At 41.4% G+C, this 19,764-nt stretch overlaps 1 protein-coding gene across 2 annotated transcripts in view; it reads right to left on the reverse strand.

Moving 5' to 3' along the window:
* Window positions 1-19,764, reverse strand: part of vps8 (VPS8 subunit of CORVET complex) — a 186,825-nt gene that overhangs the window by 154,912 nt on the left and 12,149 nt on the right. For both annotated transcript variants that reach the window (XM_063010938.1, XM_063010937.1), the window contains exons 8-13: window positions 19,617-19,703; window positions 18,031-18,098; window positions 9,700-9,853; window positions 8,038-8,097; window positions 4,114-4,221; window positions 1,477-1,557 (exon numbers count right to left, since the gene is read on the reverse strand). In XM_063010938.1, the coding sequence (XP_062867008.1) occupies window positions 1,477-1,557; window positions 4,114-4,221; window positions 8,038-8,097; window positions 9,700-9,853; window positions 18,031-18,098; window positions 19,617-19,703 (558 nt within the window). The remainder of the gene's footprint in view (window positions 1-1,476; window positions 1,558-4,113; window positions 4,222-8,037; window positions 8,098-9,699; window positions 9,854-18,030; window positions 18,099-19,616; window positions 19,704-19,764) is intronic.

The raw sequence follows: 19,764 nt of genomic DNA on the forward strand, positions 1-19,764 counted from the left end.
GCGGCCTCTCCTGGCTGAGTTATGGTGGAGAACGGTGTGTGGAGAATGATGCCTGACTCAGATCTTCCATCCGTGCAGGTGAAAAGATGTAGTGGGCTACTGTACACAAGACGAAGGAAGCATGTGACCGGTGCGACCCTCTGCAGAAGAGACGTATTACGATTACATAATTGGATACGACTAGATTGGCAGTGGTAGCTCAGTGGTGAAGGTGCTGGACTAGTTGTCAAAAGGTTGCCGGTTCAAGTCCCATCAAGCCCAAGTTGGGCCCCTGAGCAAGGCCCTTATTCCTTAAGTGCTCAGATTGTATTCAGTCATAATAAAGTCGCTTTGGATAAAGGCATCCACTTATTATCATAAATGTTAATGTAATGATCAGCCATAACATTAAAACCACCTCCTTGTTTCTACACTCACTGTCCATTTTATCAGCTCCACTTACCACATAGAAGCACCTTGTAGCTCTACAATTACTGACTGTAGTCCATCTGTTTCTCTACATACCTTTTTAGCCTGCTTTCACCCTGTTTTTCAATAGTCAGGACCACCACAGGACCACCATAGGGCAGGTATTATTTAGGTGGTGGATCATTCTCAGCCCTGCAGTGACACTGACATGGTGGTGGTGTGTTAGTGTGGTGGTGTGTTGTGCTGGTATGAGAGGATCAGACACAGCAGCGCTGCTGGAGTTTTAAATACCGTGTCCACTCACTGTCCACTCTATTAGACACTCCTACCTAGTTGGTCCACCTTGTAGATGTAAAGTCAGAGATGATCGCTCATCTATTGCTGCTGTTCGAGTTGGTCATCTTCTACACCTTCATCAGTGCTCACAGGACGCTGCCCACGGGGCGCTGTTGGTTGGATATTTTTGGTTGGTGGACTATTCTCAGTCTAGCAGTGACAGTGAGGTGATTAAAAACTCCAGCAGTGCTGCTGTGTCTGATCCAGTCATACCAGCACAACACACACTAAACACCACCACCATGTCAGTGTCACTGCAGTGCTGAATGCAGAATGATCCACCAACGAAATAATACCTACTCTGTAGTGGTCCTGTGAGGGTCCTGACCATTGAAGAACAGGGTGAAAGCAGACTAAAAATACGTAGATAAACAGATGGACTACAGTCAGTAATTGTAGAACTACAAAGCACTTCTAAATGGTAAGTGGAGCTGATAAAATGGACAGTGTGTGTAGAAACAAGTTGTGCCTGATCGGTGTAAATGAATAACCCCAATAGTTAAAAAAATTGGGTTCATTCAGACTGGGGGCAATTACTTCTTGACCGAACTCTACAGATCTCAGTTGCATATCCTAGGTGGTGATCATTAGAGCCCCAAATATGTCTGCAGTTGCATACCAGGCAGGGTGTCAGGGCATCGTGGTGTTTCAAGCACATGATTCACCAAATTCATGCAGCAGTCACTGATGAATGAGCTAAAATAAGCTAAAATCCAGACAGGTCGTGCTTACTGTCAGACTGATGAGATCATAGCCGAGTTGGAGCTGTCGCTGTTTGATCACATGAACAGTCCCTGATTCATCCTTCTTCACCTACGAACACAGACATTAATCTTTCAAAGGCTAGAACCGGTCATCAAATTACTTACTGAATATTCCTTATATTCAAAATCAAGCACAGTCAGGGTGTGTTAATGTGATTCCATGGGTCTGTCTGAAAACCTAGTGATCTGTTTACATAAACAGCATTTTACGTCATCCTACTAGATCATGAGAAGGAGGCTGTCTGAATTCTTAAATACCTTAAAATGCTGCCTACTGAGATGCCTCGTTTTGAAGCGATAAACTGACTGAATAACAAGGGAGCGTCTGAAGTTCTTTTCAAATATAGAAACATTCTTATTGATTTTTAATTTGTATAAAGGTGTACAAGCAGGGCTCTAGACTAACGTTTTGCACTGGTTGCACTGGTGCGCCTAACTTTTTTTCTTAGGTGCACCAGCACAAAAGTTAGGTGCACCCAAATTTTCGACCGCATCACATTTAACACCGCAGTTTTACAGGTTCACTTTTTTTTTTTTTTTTTTTAATCACTGTCCATACAGGCAATATTGACTTGTAAATAACTAACAATCTGGTCAACATGGCCTCGTCTGATGATCTGTTTGCTGCTGCCTGCCACTGAAAGGCAGCGGGGAGAGGGGACACTTGGGCAGTGCATTTATCGAGGCATGTAATGTGTTTTATAGATGCATTGGGCTTTTTCAGCCTTTCAATTCGAAATGTATTAGAACCAGTCACAAATATACTATTGCCGGCCACTGTCTTCCTATGCTCTTTACAGTTAATTATAGTATTATAGACTAATTATAGCACACTTATAAAAATAATAATAGAGTAAATGTGTATGTGTGTGTGTATATCTATTTATGTGTGTGTGTGTGTGTATATTTTAAATGATATGTATATGTTTGTGTGTGTGTGTGTGTGTGTGTGTGTGTGTGTATGGGGCTCTAGAGTGTTAGAGTGTAATCTTAAATGCAGCGCATTATATTATCGGCTTTACTGGATCTTTTACACAGATTCCCAAAATCGCTTGCGGTGCACTAACTGCGTATTTTGACTACATGTATTGTAATATATTATGGTCTTTTAGTTATTTTTATATTTTACTTAACGAAAATATTGTCGTGTTTTTACTTTCACCATCGTCGCACTTTACCGCTAGCATTAGCCCCTTGCTACTGTAGAGGGTCGGCTCACCTAGCCGCTGTCCGGTGGGGATGCTGCGGGTCTTTTGCTGTGCGGTGGTGGAGGTGTGGGAATAAAGGCACACGGCAGGGTCGAGTCACTTTAACTGTTTAGTCAGGACTTAAGTGAGCGTTACAGCACTTTACACCGCCGAGCTCCAGAACCCGAACTTCCATTCTGGAACATCCGGCGAGTCTCATATACAAAACTAAACTTACTGCAGAACGTCCGAACGCACGTGTATAAACCTGGTGCTGCATTCTGATTGGCTGAGCTGAATGTCGCTCACATATCACCGCTACAATATTGTCTCGCCCTTCGCTATCTCTGATTGGTTTAGACCATGATATTGGCCTAATGTGTGTCTGTTGTTTTTTTCCCCTCGAACGGCTGGTCGCACCGGTGCGACCTGAGATTTTTTTTAGTCGCACCATTGAGAAATTAGGTCGCATGTGCGACGGTCGCACTCTAGAGCCCTGACAAGTGTAAATTATTTGCAAACTCGGGCTCGTCAGTGACAGTTTAACCATTTTTGATACACAGATAGCACTTTTCCACCAGGAGAACTCTGGTTCTTAACCCAGTTCTATTCAGATGTCTTCGAACCTGTGCGTTTCCACCAGTTTTGGGGAACCAAGCCTCATCAATGGTGGGCGTTGTGCAACATCGTATCGTGTCTCAGCTCTGCCTGCCGGCTGGGCTGAGCAGCCACATGAACGACGATTGGCCTGTTGTTCAGATAGGGGCGGGATATTAAAAGCCGGATAGGGACTCTCTCATAACTAATGCAATTACGACTTCTGCTGGCTGATTGATGGCGCCTGAACAGAGACGGGGAAAGAGTGCGGTCAGGGGGTGTCTCTCCATACACAGTGCTGATCCGCATTGCACTCGTCAAAGTGTAGGTGACAAAATGCATACGGCTGCTGCCCACGTGTTGGAGTAGTAACATGATGGCGGAGCGTGCAGATCACCTGCGAGCATGTGTGCTGTTGTTACAGAGGTTTGTTTTTATACAAAAAGCATTGCTTTGTCGCCATTGTTGCTTACTTTAGTGCATTCACGTGAGAAGCATTTTGCGATTTGCTTTCCCCACAACCCTTGGCGCAAATAGCCTCTTTGCTCAAAGCTCAATATGAGACAACAGAACAGCGGTTTTGTAGCTTCTCATGTGAAAGCACCAAAACCTCTACAATTTGACACGCCCACAGATGACATCACGGTTTGCACTGAAAAACCAGGTATTCTGTGGTGTCTTCATAATCAACAGAGCCCGTTCCACATCGGTGGAAAAGGAGTTAGAATCCTCTCTAACCTAGGTTGACTCTTGGCAGCTCATTAGGATTTCAGACAGACCCCATGACTACATTCCTAACAAAGAAGTAAAAGAAATGTTACCAGTAAGAAGTGGACAGTGTCTCCTCTGCAGAAAGCCAAGATGGGATTCACTGCTTTCTGTGCAGCAACAAACTGCCATGCTAGCTGTGGCACACTGGCAGGGTCTGTCTGCACTCCAAAAAGAGAAACAAACAAACAAACATGCAGCACGCTTTGTTAAGACATATTGCACCCTTACCTATGAGCTAAGAATAAAAACCTCATAGAAGAATATGCAAATGAACATGACAGACAGTGTGGGGGACACGAACGGAACTGAAACGTCTTCTCTGCCCACATGAAAGAGAACAATCAGAGTGAGAAAATGAGAGAGGAAACTCAGCAATCCGGGACCACAGGACTGGAAATATTCTAATCACCCACTTAGGCTCTGTAGCCATCAATCAAATAAAAGAAAAGTAAGAAAGAACAAAGGAACCTTTCGAAGAAAATGATTAGAGATGGGAAATAAATAAAAAAAAGCAATTAAAAAGTGAGGTTAATCATACTAAAAATAGACAAATCTGACATTTAGTTGAAGAAAATGTATCAGCTGGGTATCACAGAGTAAATGATGCTACCCAATACCTCTGAAATCCAGGGCTCAAATCCCCAATGGTGCTAAAAAAAGTTTAAAAACCCCTTTGCAAGGGTACACAAATAAGGAACAAATTTAGTTATTCATCAACATGGGGATTTGATTATTTATGTTTTTGCCCTACAAGAGCCCTCTTCGAGACTCTACCAACGACTGGTGAATAGATGTGGCTGGCTGACTGTACTGTAAGTATGTATATACAGGGGTTGGACAAAATAACTGAAACACCTGGTTTTAGACCACAATAATTTATTAGTATGGTGTAGGGCCTCCTTTTGCGGCCAATACAGCATCAATTCGTCTTGGAAATGACATATACAAGTCCTGCACAGTGGTCAGAGGGATTTTAAGCCATTCTTCTTGCAGGATAGTGGCCAGGTCACTACGTGATGCTGGTGGAGGAAAACGTTTCCTGACTCGCTTCTCCAAAACACCCCAAAGTGGCTCAATAATATTTAGATCTGGTGACTGTGCAGGCCATGGGAGATGTTCAACTTCACTTTCATGTTCATCAAACCAATCTTTCACCAGTCTTGCTGTGTGTATTGGTGCATTGTCATCCTGATACACGGCACCGCCATTGGATGCACATGGTCCTCCAGAATGGTTCGGTAGTGACTAGCACAAGTATTGGGCCAAGGGAATGCCATGACATGGCAGCCCAAACCATCACTGATCCACCCCCATGCTTCACTCTGGGCATGTAACAGTCTGGGTGGTACGCTTCTTTGGGGCTTCTCCACACCGTAACTCTCCCGGATGTGGGGAAAACAGTAAAGGTGGACTCATCAGAGAACAATACATGTTTCACATTGTCCACAGCCCAAGATTTGCGCTCCTTGCACCATTGAAACCGACGTTTGGCATTGGCACGAGTGACCAAAGGTTTGGCTATAGCAGCCCGGCCGTGTATATTGACCCTGTGGAGCTCCCGACGGACAGTTCTGGTGGAAACAGGAGAGTTGAGGTGCACATTTAATTCTGCCGTGATTTGGGCAGCCGTGGTTTTATGTTTTTTGGATACAATCCGGGTTAGCACCCGAACATCCCTTTCAGACAGCTTCCTCTTGCGTCCACACTTAATCCTGTTGGATGTGGTTTGTCCTTCTTGGTGGTATGCTGACATTACCCTGGATACCGTGGCTCTTGATACATTACTAAGACTTGCTGTCTTGGTCACAGATGCGCCAGCAAGACGTGCACCAACAATTTGTCCTCTTTTGAACTCTGGTATGTCACCCATAATGTTGTGTGCATTGCAATATTTTGAGCAAAACTCTGCTCTTACCCTGCTAATTGAACCTTCACACTCTGCTCTTACTGGTGCAATGTGCAAGTAATGAAGATTGGCCACCAGACTGGTCCAATTTAGCCATGAAACCTCCCACACTAAAATGACAGGTGTTTCAGTTATTTTGTCCAACCCCTGTGTATATATATATATATATATATATATATATATATATATATATATATATATATAAAAAATATAGGTGACGTGAATAACGCTGATTATCTCTATCATGGCAGCTGTTAGTGGGTGGGATATATTAGGCAGCAAGTGAACATTTTATCCTCAAAGTTGATGTGTTAGACGCAGGAAAAATGGAAGAGCGTGAGGATTTGAGTGAGTTTCACAAGGGCCAAATTGTGATGGCTAGACGACTGGGTCAGAGCATCTCCAAAATCTCCAAAACTGCAGCTCTTGTGGGGTGTTCCCGGTCTGCAGTGGACACTATCTATCAAAAGTGGTCTAAGGAAGGAACAGTGATAAACTGGCGACAGGGTCATGGGCGACCACGGCTCACTGACGCACGTGAGGAGCAAGGCTGGCCCGTGTGGTCTGATCCAACAGACAAGCTACTGTAGCTCAAATTGCTGAAGAAGTTAATGCTGGTTCTGATAGAAAAGGGTCAGACTCCATGCCAGGGATGTTTTGGCAGCAAAAGGGGGACCAACACACACATATGGGTGATTCTTCAATTGCGGGTTCTTTTGACCATCGTAACTTTAAAAAAATAAAATTTAGTTTTAATTATGTCAAGATAATGCTAGAGCAAAGACTTAATGATGGCTACAATTGAGCTTATATAGAATGTTAATATTTCATATTTATTTGCGAAGTGGCATAGCAAAATGTCATTATGTCGTGTTGCAGTAATGACAATTTTTACTTTTTTTAAGAAAAAAACTAGCTAGGCCATGGATTTGCTAAAGCTAGTCAACAGCTAGTACAAGATGCACTTTAAATACATATAAATAATGTGTAAATTTCTTCTTTTTTTTTTTGGTAAAGTACAAATTTATAACTTAGGGACATAAAAGTTCCCCCAATTGAAGAATCTAGAATTGAATTGAAGAATATAGAATGAGTTTAGGACCTTATATGCATATTAAACTATGAACTATATACTAGGCACTTATATAATTTGACAAATTATATTTAAATTATACTCAATTTTACTGAAAATAAGAAACAAATAAAGTCAATCATCAACATGAACATTTCAATATTTATGTTTTTATGTATTTTTAATGCTGTGGTAATTCGTAGGTCATTTCCATAGCAGGAAGACACTCAGACTACAAATCTAGATTTATTTCTAGAATTTCAGGAGCTTGGTTATGTTTTTTTGTTATGGCTGTGGTGTCTCCTATGACGTCCGGCAGAGCAAACTTCATTTATTATTGGCGATATCTCCTACATTCGGTCAGTATGTGTTTAATTGTTAAAGGGACATGACTGGACCTGCAGATACGTGCACTCTCTCCCCTAATAAAGTGTGCATGTAGTAGGTTTATCTGTGTAATAGTTAGCCTGCCATCTACCAAAGGACAGTCCTCAGGTAGTTTATTGTTTCCTGGGCTTTCAAATTAATTTGATACTTGGTTTTAATGTGCAGGGTTACAGCAGCCTTGGCATAATTGGGTGGTTTCTCTTTTTTTTTTTACAACGTGAAGATCTGAGGGCGCTGCAGTGGAGTAGTAGTAGCAGCAGTAAATTGCATGACCGCTGACTATCTCCAGCTCTCAAGTCTGCAGGTGGTGCTATCAACCTGGCAGAGAGTCCATACAGGCAAAATGAGCTGTGTCTGAGGTGAGGAAGGTCAAAATGTGGTTCCAAAGCTGCTGTGTAATTGCGCCTTCTACTGTATGGTCGAGGCCCTCTTTGAGACTCTACCAACGACAGGTATGTCTCGATAGCTGGGCAGACAGACAGACAGACAGGGTTTGGCAAAATATGCAATTACATTGGTAGAAATGGGGTTAAAAAACCCAAATCATGTAATGGGTATAAAAAGATGAGAAATGCAAGTATAAAGAAGTAATAAGGTTTTACAGAGTACCTTGCCGTATGGAAACGTCATCCAAACCTTCAGTGAAGGCTTTAATCCGATCACCAAAATCTAAATGAGAGACACAAAGAGAGAGATAAACATATAGTATGCGGACACCTTTCCTGATTAGGGCTGGGTATCGCCACTAATTTCCTGGATCGATTCGATTCGATTCACAAGGTCCCGATTCGATTCGATTTCCGATTCGATTCGATTTCGATTCAACACAGTTAGGCAATTTTGAGTTACATTAACAGGTTTTGTTTAAATATGTAAAGATGTTCAGAGAACGAATGTGATAATTGTACAAAGAACACTCATTATTAAAAATATTTGTGTATTTTGTTTACATAAATAATTAATCCAAAACAGAAAACAGTAACATTAATTTTTTATTATTATTTTACATGTCTGACACACTACAACATTGTAAATGTAATGTAAACATACACCTGGCTGTTGAACAGCTTATGCCAAGTTTACACTACACGACACTCTGATTAACACCTGGTCGCTGTAATGTTCACACTACACGACTGATCGGCGATGGGGGGTTTTACACTACACCATCTATCACCAGGGGGAATCACAGGTGAGCTTCTCTGGTCTCCAAAACTACGTTTTGTCACGAAAACACACGTGAGAAGTGATGAAAGGTTTAATGATACCACGTCCAAACATGCACATCAACAAGTAGCGAGAGATAAACATTTTTGCGCTGATGAAATAAATGAATCTGAGTGGATTTGGCAACACAAGCAGCATGGCTTGTTCTATAGTGAGTTGGAGGTTAAGAAATATTTTGTTTTGTAGAGAACGATCAGGTCAGAAATACTGTAAAACTCGTGTGCTGATGTATTCTAATAGAAACTATATTGCGCTCCACCACCTGTTTACAACCTCTCCCCTGTGTTTCCCCTCGCTGTTTCACACACTGATTGAGAGCCGAGTTTTGATCGCAAAGCGAACACCGAGTTCCTCCCGAATCCAGCGCCGACCCGTCGCCGAGCGAAAATCAGTGCAAAAAGTTGTGTAGTGGTCATAACCTGAGCTTCTGCCATGCTAAACTGATGTGCAGGTCAGATCTCGTTGCATGAAAAAACACTGGCTGGTCACGCGAAATTAAAGGGGGTAACAGATTTCCGTGTGCACCGTAAAAAGGGGCGTATTTAAAAGATCGATCTCGCGTTTATATGAATCGATATCGGATCGTTCAAATAAAGATCGATTCGAATCGAAAAATCGATTTTATAAACCCACCCCTAGTGCTAAACATAAGTTAAATCCAGGGTTCAAACTATCGCCCGACTGCACATCTACACAGACATGATAAGCTATGTCTAATGGGGAAATTGCCAAAGCCCGACAATGGGCTGGCACCCTGTCCGGGGTGAATTTATGCCTTGCACCCATGGTATTCAACATGACCTTAACCAAAGTAGACTGAAAAAAATAAAATACAATGAAAACAGATCTAGAAGTCTACATGAATAAAGCAGCTTTGATCCAGAAACCTTGTTATTATTAAAATTATATATGAAAAGACATCAAAGCGCTTAAAGCAATTTCCACTGTCGAAAATGTCATTAAGAAGAGACAGCGGAACAGCGGTGATGGGGAAGCATTCAACTGCTGCGCCCAGTGTTTTGTTTGTGTGTGTGTGTGTGTGACCTTGGTAAGTGAAGCCATGGCCAGCAGGCAGTGGTGTGTAATGGGATGGTCTTTAAGCTCCGGTGCCGTATGTAGTGGCTCCACACAGCAAACCTCCCCCTTGCTGCCACTGAACAAACACCTCGACTCGCACGTCCTCATTCCCATCACCCTCCTGTACACAGAGAAAGAGATTGAGCTGAAAGTGTACAAAGACAGAAAAGGGCAAGAACAGGTAACAGGGCAAGGCAGGTTTATTTATACAGCACGTTTTATACACTGGTTTTCCAAAGGGCTTCAAAAATAAGAAAATACAGAGCTGATAATTACAATAATAAAAAGATAAAAAAGAGAAATTAAAATAAAAACATGATTGTAACAATATTTACATTTACATTTTTAGCATTTAGCAGATGACTTTATCCACAGCGACTTACAGTACTGTGACAGTATACAGATTGAGCAACTGAAAGTTAAGAGCCTTGTTTAAGGGCCCAACAGCAGCAACCTGACAGTTGTGAGGCGTGAACCACCAACCTTCTAATTTAGGGGTGGGCAAACTTTTTGGCTTAAGGGCCACACTGGGTTTTAAAATTTGACAGACGGGCCAGGCCAGTAGCAGATGGGGGGGTGAACTAACATAAATTAGAAATTAAAGAATGAAATGTCTGTGTGTATAGACGATAGACTCGAATTTAACAAAGGTCGGTAGTGTTTGGAGTGTGCAAACTAGCGGAATCAACTGAAATGCTGGGTATTGAAAAAAAAACGTAAAATACAAGCAGACTCTAAAGTAGGGCTGTGCGATATGACTAAAAACTCATATCTCGATATGCTTTTCAGAAGTGGCGATATACGATACGTTATAATGTAAACCTAAAGTACAATGGCAGGCCACTGCTCGTATTTTAGCTTATTTATAAGTTATCTTAAAAACACAAAATACTGTACGTAGTACTGAAACAGTCTGACTAATTACAGTGTTCAGATTTTGTATTAATACAAGGCTGTACTTGTCTTCATATTGACAATATTAACATAATCTATACTATATATATATATATACACACACACACACATTTATACATATATGCACATATATATATATATATTACATTTTAACAATATTAAACAAACCAGCGGAATCTCACAATCACATTTACGCTGTCCGTTTTACTTCAAATGCGACCCAGATCAATCACACAGCAGCAGAAAATCATAGCCGCTGCTTACCTGATCCATGTTGTTCCATTAAAGATATAATCTACTTTTTTCCTTCTTGCTGACCATCTTGTATGTTTCCAGAATATTTCCACAATATATAAAATCCATACCCAACTGTTTTTGTCCACCTAACTAATGAAAACCATTTTAGATCATTTATTCTCTCGGCTTTCGCTGTAAAAAGCTGAAACTGGTAATTCGTTCACTAAGCTGTCACTTACACAACAACCAATGAAGCGAGAGATTGAAATTCCGCCCAAAATCTGAATTCGGAAGCTCTGATTGGTTCATACAGCTGTTTATGAAGACCTGACCTTGGAATCTCTTTAACAAATGAACTGATTCATTAAGTTGTTTGAGCACGACACCGTAATGAAAGAGTGAGCAAAACGAATGAATCTTTACCATAGATAAGAGCACAGCTCCCTGATTCGATTCCAATTAATAATTCGTTTGAAAGGAGTCGTTTCTGACTTGTTACATTTTACATTTACAGCATTTAGCAGACGCCTTTTATCCAAAGCGACTTACAGTACTATTACAGTATACAATCTGAGCAATTGAGGGTTAAGGGCCTGGCTCAAGAGCCCAACAGCAGCAACCTGGCAGTGGTGGGGCTTGAACCAGCGACCTTCTGATTACTAGTCCAGTACCCTAACCACTAGGCTACGGCTTGGCTAGGCTACGACTTGTTGACTCAGTGATTCAGTTTGCAAGCCCTACTCTAAAGGACAATTTTGTAAATGCTCAACGAGCCGGATCAAACAGCGTAACGGGCCGTATGTGGGCCATAGTTTGCCCACCACTGTTCTAATTACTAGTCCAATATCTTAACCAGATAGGCTGCAACTTTGTTTTTTTTTTTTTTTTTTTTTTTTTTTTTAATAAATGAATAAATACACTGTTAATCAGCATGTCGCTGCCACCTCCGGATTTTAAGTTTGTAATGCTGTTTTAGGAAGCCGTATATTGTTATAGTTAACCGGTAAATGAGTAATTAGTGTGATTCAACCCCATCTATAAAATATCTTTTCACGCATAACCTGTAAAACTGTCTCTGTGTTGGAAGAAAACCATCTCTGAAGGAAATGCTGATCTAGAGTGTATTTTCACAATTAAAAAGGCATGATAAGAGAATAAATCATAAACAAACTTAAAACTCAATTAAAAGACTAAATTAAGGATAATAAAATGCTGTTACAGCATAAAAATGAAACCATGTTTAAACTGAGCTGCTCAAATTGGAATGTTTTTAACAGGGAAATAAAAAAATAAAAAAACATTGAGAATTAGATGAATTAGATACAAACTGAATTACTCCCTACTGTAGGACTTCTATTATTAGAATTATTAACAGCAGTTCAAGCATGCAGCAGATCCGCATGTTCGTCATTAGAGACGCAGATGGAGGGGTTTTTTATGACTGCTGCAATTACGACCTCTGCTGGCTGATCGATGGCAGCTGCACAGTGAGATGAGGGATAATGGAGATCAAGACGTGATTCTTCGTGTGCTATATGGATCCCCACATGCAGTGGCGTAACTAGGAGCTCATGGGCCCCAGTGCAAAAAAATAATTTGGGCCCCCCCAGCCATGGGCACAAGTGCACCAGCTTATAAAATAATCTACTCATACCATACCTTATAAATCAACATACACCGATCAGCCATAACATTAAAACCACCTCCTTGTTTCTACACACATTGTCCATTTTACCAGCTTCACTTACCATATAGAAGCACTTTGTAGTTCTACAATTACTGACTGTAGTCCATCTGTTTCTCTGCATGCTTTGTTAGCCCCCTTTCATGCTGTTCGTCAATGCTCAGGACTCCCACAGGACCACCACAGAGCAGGTATTATTTGGGTGTTGGATCACTCTCAGCACTGCAGTGACACTGACATGGTGGTGGTGTGTTAGTGTGTGTTGTGCTGGTATGAGTGGATCAGACACAGCAGCGCTGCTGGAGTTTTTAAACACCTCACCATCACTGCTGGACAGAGAATAGTCCACCAACCAAAAATATCCAGCCAACAGCACCCCGTGGGCAGCGTCCTCTGACCACTGATGAAGGTCTAGAAGATGACCGACTAAAAAAGGCAGCAACAGATGAGCGATCGTCTCTGACTTTGCATCTACAAGGTGGACCAGCTAGGTAGGAGTGTCTAATAGAGTGGACAGTGAGTGGACACGGTATTTAAAAACTCCACACACAACACTGTGTCACTGCAGTGCTGAGAATGATCCACCACCTAAATAATACCTGCTCTGTGGTGGGCCTGTGGGGGTCCTGACCATTGAAGAACAGCATGAAAGGGGGCTAACAAAGCACGCAGAGAAACAGATGGACTACAGTCAGTAATTGTAAAACTACAGTGTTGCTATATAGTAAGTAGAGCTGATAAAATGGACATTGAGTGTAGAAACACGATTCAAGATTTGGGGTGTCACTTCACATTATCCTGCAGGTTTATTCTTTTTCCTTTGCTGCTCTTCCCTAATATGTTTAATGTATTAGCCTGAGTACCACACTCTCCTTCAAACAAGTTATATCAGAAGCTTTTTAAAGGGCACCCTGGCAAAATGGAGAAGGAAATGCCCAAATGTTACTTCATTTATACGGGAAGAATCGTGTCCCTGTCACTAATAAGCCAAACAAATACATGCATGGGCAGTACTGCCATTATAAAATAGATGAAATGAATTCTTCATATAGGGGTTTAGCGTTATTTGATAATGAGACTCTACTGCCCCCTGCCGGTCTAAACTGAAAATGAACACTGGCTTCACAGCTAAGCAATCTAAGTTTGCATGTTTTCCCTGTGTCTGCGTGGGTTTACTCCGGGAGCTCCGGTTTCCTCCCACAGTCCAAAAACATGCAAGTGAGGTGAATTGGAAACACTAAATTGTCCATAGACCACTGAAGTCGTGCGTCATTCTGTAGTCTTCGTTATGCCCATATTTGGAGACCCGGGTCTAACTCAGATTTCCTATAGGAAACGGGGTTTTCAAAAAAATCGACTTAACGCATCCTGTGCTAAATAAACATGTTCAGAACCCTATATGTTTTGTCCTGTGTACATTTTTCTCCTGTACATCACTGGATCCTCTGAATTACGAGGTTGTTAAAGGGTCGTAATACTAATAACGCTACACGAAAGCTAATGCTACTGCACATTAATTAGACGTCACTGAACTACACCAATTGAATCAACGGAACGAGCGGCTCGCTTTTGTTGAGTACAACCAAAGGCGTAACACCCAACCATCCTTGCTTGCTACTTTAATGTAGCTAGCTACTAAAAATATCAACCAAAACTTGTGAATATAACTCCACTGTTACACTGATGAATCACGCTGCTTCGTGTGGTTATTTAAGAGGCTTATGAAAGAAAAAAAAAAAGAAAACATTAAGAGGCTTCCAGTTTAGTGACGTCAATTCAGTGCGCAGTAGCATTAGCTTACATGTAGCAATATTCATATTTTGACTCTTTAACGACCTCATAATTCAGAGGATCCAGTGATAATAGACAGAAGAATCTCCATAAAACAAAATGTAACAGCTCTGGAACATTTTTTATGACTACAGGATGCGAGAGAGGCAATTTGCGAAATCTCCATTCATATTTCCCATTCAAAATTTCTCTTAGACCCGGGTTACCAAATATGGGCATAACAACATGGCGTGGCCTACAAAATGACGACACGACTTCAGTGGTCTATGACGATATAAACTTGTGAACTGATGAACCTTGTGTGAAGATAAACTACCGTTTCCTGTCATGAATGTAACCAAAAGTGTAAAACATGACTTTAAAATCCTAATAAACAAACAAACAAATAACCCAGACAGGGCGCCAATCCATCACAGGGTACTTTGACCATTATAAAAAAAAAGTGTTCTAACAATATAATGGTTTATGATTTAACAGCATCTAGATGGTCAGATGGACACCTCAGAAAGAGTAAGTCCTTTCAGAAAGCAAAAACGTTCTTTGGGTAATGGGTCAAGTGGATAAAGGGCGTAGCCTGACTCCACCTTAAACGTGTATATTAAATTACAGCAGAAATATGGTATACAGTGGGGCCAAAAAGTATTTAGTCAGCCACTGATTGTGCAAGTTCTCCTACTTAGAAAGATGAGAGTAATTTTCATCGTAGGTACACTTCAACTATGAGAGACAAAATGAGAAAAAAAATCCAGGAAATCACATTGTAGGATTTTTAAAGAATTTATTTGTAAATTATGGTGGTATTTGGTCACCCACAAACAAGCAAGATTTCTGGCTCTCACAGATCTGTAACTTCTTTTTTAAGAAGCTCTTCTGTCCTCCACTCGTTACCTGTATTAATGGCACCTGTTTGACCTCGTTATCTGTATAAAAGACACCTGTCCACAGCCTCAAACAGTCAGACTCCAAACTCAACCATGGCCAAGACCAAAGAGCTGTCGAAGGACACCAGGAAGAAAATTGTAGACCTGCACCAGGCTGGGAAGAGTGAATCTACAATAGGCAAGCAGGTTGGTGTGAATAAATCAACTGTGGGAGCAATTGTAAGAAAATGGAAGACCTACAAGAACATTGATAATCTCCCTTGGGGTCAAGATCTCATCCCGTGGGGTCAAAATGATCATGAGAACGGTGAGCAAAAATCCCAGAACTACACAGAGGGACCTGATGAATGACCTGCAGAGAGCTGGGACCAAAGTAACAAAGGCTACCATCAGTAACACACTACGCCGAGAGGGACTCAAATCCTGCAGTGCCGGGCGTGTCCCCCTGCTTAAGCCAGTACATGTCCAGGCCCATCTGAAGTTTGCCAGAGAGCATATGGATGATCCAGAAGAGGATTGGGAGAATATCATGTGGTCAGATGAAACCAAAATGGAACTTTTGGTAAAAACTCAACTCGTCGTGTTTGGAGGAAGAAGAATGCTGAGTTGCATCCCAAGAACACCATACCTACTGTGAAGCATGGGGGTGGAAACATCATGCTTTGGGGCTGTTTTTCTGCAAAGGGGACAGGACGACTGATCCGTGTTAAGGGAAGAATGAACGGGGCCATGTATGGTGAGGTTTTAAGCCAAGACCTCCTTCCATCAGTGAGAGCATTGAAGATGGAACGTGGCTGGGTCTTCCAGCATGACAATGATCCTAAACACACTGCTCGGGCAACGAAGGAGTGGCTCCGTAAAAAGCATTTCAAGGTCCCGGAGTGGCCTAGCCAGTCTCCAGACCTCAACCCCATAGAAAATTTGTGGAGGGAGTTGAAAGTCCGTGTTGCCCCAAAACATCACTGCTCTAGAGGAGATCTGCATGGAGGAATGGGCCAAAATACCAGCTACAGTGTGTGCAAACCTGGTGAAGACTTACAGGAAACGTTTGACCTCTGTCATTGCCAACAAAAGTTATGTTACAAAGTATTGAGTTGAACTTTTGTTATTGACCAAATACTTATTTTCCACCATAATTTACAAATAAATTCTTTAAAAATCCTACAATGTGATTTCCTGGATTTTTTTTTCTCATTTTGTCTCTCATAGTTGAAGTGTACCTATGATGAAAATTACAGACCTCTCTCATCTTTCTAAGTAGGAGAACTTGCACAATCAGTGGCTGACTAAATACTTTTTGGCCCCACTGTATGGTTATAGCATTTAATTTTATGGCAAACTGCAAAGTACTTTAAAATATGCTTGCAGAATTGGTAACATCGCCAATGGGTCAAGTTCCACTGAGAAACACTAGGCACAAGGTAGGAAAAGCCCGGACAGGGTGCCAACCCATCGCAGGGCTTTGGCCATACGTCCCTCAGACAGAGTCGGTTATGTCAGTGTAGACGACTTACTGGCTGATGGCATCACTGAGATCTTTCTACCTATTTGTAGCCTAGCAGTTTAGACACTGATCTTGTAAACAGAAGGTTGCTGGTTAAAACCTCACCACTGCCAGGTTGCCATTGTTGGACCATTGAGCAAGGCCCTTAACCCCCAATGGCTTAGACTGTATACTTTAAGTCGCATCCTGTGTGTTGTACATGTACACAGTGAGTACATTTGTGGCAGTGCACTTATTACACAAATTATTTAAGTCTGTATGGTGCAGTTTGGAACAAGGCCCTCTTTTATTTAAGCTCCGCCTTTAGGAGGCATAAACACATACAGCGGATTCAAAAAGTATTCAGACCCCTTGACTGCTTTTGCACAGATTATATGGTGGATATAATTGTTCATTTTGATTGTTGCCATTTTACCCATCAATGTTCACTTAATCACCCATAATAACAAAGTAAAACAAAAAAGTATTCAGACATTTTACTGCGACACTCTAAATTAAGCTTTAATTAAACTTGAGATGTGTCTAAAACTTTGTTTGGAAAGGCCCACTTGAGTCTATAAGGGCCCACGGTTTACACAGCACTGTCTGTGACCGGGAAGGAACAATGGAAATAAAACTCTTTATATTGAATTAATAAGTGATGGACTGGTAATTGCAGCCTTTTCCAGCGTGCACACCTCAAACTGGGGCTAAATGACCTAAAGCATACAGCCAAAACAACACTGAAGTGGCTTTGGGGCAAGTCTCTGAGAAGCTGGGACTGAAAACCCATCAAACGTGTGTGGAGAGGAATTTTAAAGACGCTCACCACCCAGTGTGGCGGAGTTTAAGTGGGTCTGCCATGAAAATCAGAATGAACTGCTCATATTTTCATTTAACATTTTTCTGCATGTAGCAGATGCTTTTATCCATAGCGACTTACAATATACAGTCTAAGCAATTGAGGGTTACCCTGGCAACCTGGCAGTGGTAGGGTTTAAACCTTAACTTCTAGGCTACAACTGCCCTTGTAAAGAAGAATTGTAGCATGTAAGAGTTAAAGCCTGATTTCCTATTCTAACAGGACTTTGAAGTTTTAATGATGGTTAATGTGAGAGTACAACTGAGCATTTTGAAGGTCTAGTTTTATAGATTTTGTGCAATAAAAGCCTTGAAGTAAGTTTTGAGTGAATTAGAGCACGTCCATCCATCAATATTTGATGCGTAATTCCCAATTAAAGGTCTTTTAAATGAACTCGGCCAGATTAAATTCCCAAAGTGCTGAACCGAGGTTTGTGATTTCTGACCTGAATGAGAGTTCAAACACAGAGCCCCCGCTGTCGTTACACACAGCCAGTGTCGGCAGATCTGTGAACTGAAGAAGGAAAAATGATTACTTAAGGCTAACAATGGTTTAATTAAAAACCCCAAATCACACATCGTTGGGACAGTTTGAAAATTGCAAATAAAAAAAATGCAGTGTTCCTTACATTTACTTTGACTTTATTTGATTGCAGACAGGATGAACCCGACATATTTCATGTTTTGTCTGCTCAACTTCATTTGTTAATGAACATCCATTCCTGCATTTCAGGCCTGCAACACATTCCAAAAAAAGTTGGGACGGGGACAATTTAGGGCTAGTGATGAGGTGAAAATACTAAATAATGATGTGATTCCAATCAGGTGATTGTAATCATGGTTTGGTACAAAAGCAGCATCCAGGAAAGGCTGAGTCTTTGATGAGCAAAGATGATCAGAGGATCTCCAGTTTGTCAACAAATGTGTGAGAAAATGATTGAAATGTTTAAAAACAATGAACCTCAAAGGAAGATTGGAAGGGATCTGCATATTTCTCCCTCTACAGTGCGTAATATCATTAAATCATTCAAGGAATCCGGAGGAATTTCAGTGCGTAAAGGCCAAGAGCACAAGCTTAAGCTGAACGCCCGTGATTTTCCATCCCTCAGACGGCACTGCATCAAGCACCGCCACTCAACAATAGCTGATATAAGCACATGGGTGAGGGATTACTTTGGCAAACCTTTGTCAAGCACTACAATACAGAGTTACATGCACAAATGCCACTTAAAACTTTACTGTGCAATAAAGAAGCCTTATGTTAACCATGTCCAGAAGCGGCGTCGATTTCTCTGGGCTCTAAGGCATCTAGAATGGACCATCACACAGTGGAAACATGTATTGTGGTTAGATGAATCAGCATTTCAGGTCTTTTTGGCAAAAGTGGACGCCGTGTGCTCCGGACCAAAGATGAAAAGGACCATACAGACTGTTATCAGCAACAAGTCCAAAAGCCAGGGTCTGTCATGGTATGGGGCTGTCAGTGCAACATGTGCTGCCTTCAAGACGTCCTCTTTTCCAGGGACGTTCATGCATTTTTCAACAAGACAATGCAAAACCACATGCTGCACACATTACAAAGGCATGGCTGCGGAAGAAGAGGGTACGAGTACTGGACTGGTCTGCCTGTAGTCCTGACCTGTCCACAATAGAGAATGTGTGGAGAATTTTTAAGCAAAAAATTTGACAACCCTGTACTGTTGCACATCTTAAGACGTGTTTGCAGGAAGAATGAGACAAAATAAAAGCTGAAACACTAAATCACTTGGTCTCCTCGGTGCCAAAACATCTTTTAAGTGTGGTGAAAAGGAATGGCAACATTACAAAGTGGTAAATGCTTTACTGTCCCAACTTTTTTTGGAATGTGTTGCAGGCCTGAAATGCAGAAATGGATGTTTATTAATAAATGAAATTAAGTTGAGAAGACAAAACATGAAATATCTCAGGTTCATTCTGTCTGCAATCAAATAAAAGTCAAAGTAAATGCAAGAAACTGTGTGTGAGAGGAATGTAATCAGCCTGAAGGCTATACCTTGACATGTAAAATGGCTGTCCCAGGTGGGTGGGCATCTGTGATAGTGCGCAGCAGCTTCCCATTGGCCAAATCCCACATCGTAATCTGTGAGCCAGTGAGACATTGGACAAAGAGACATCCAGAACAGAAAGTAAGGAATAAAAAT

The sequence above is a fragment of the Trichomycterus rosablanca genome, chromosome 15 (genome assembly GCF_030014385.1).
Source record: "Trichomycterus rosablanca isolate fTriRos1 chromosome 15, fTriRos1.hap1, whole genome shotgun sequence".
In the NCBI taxonomy this organism is placed as follows: domain Eukaryota; kingdom Metazoa; phylum Chordata; class Actinopteri; order Siluriformes; family Trichomycteridae; genus Trichomycterus; species Trichomycterus rosablanca.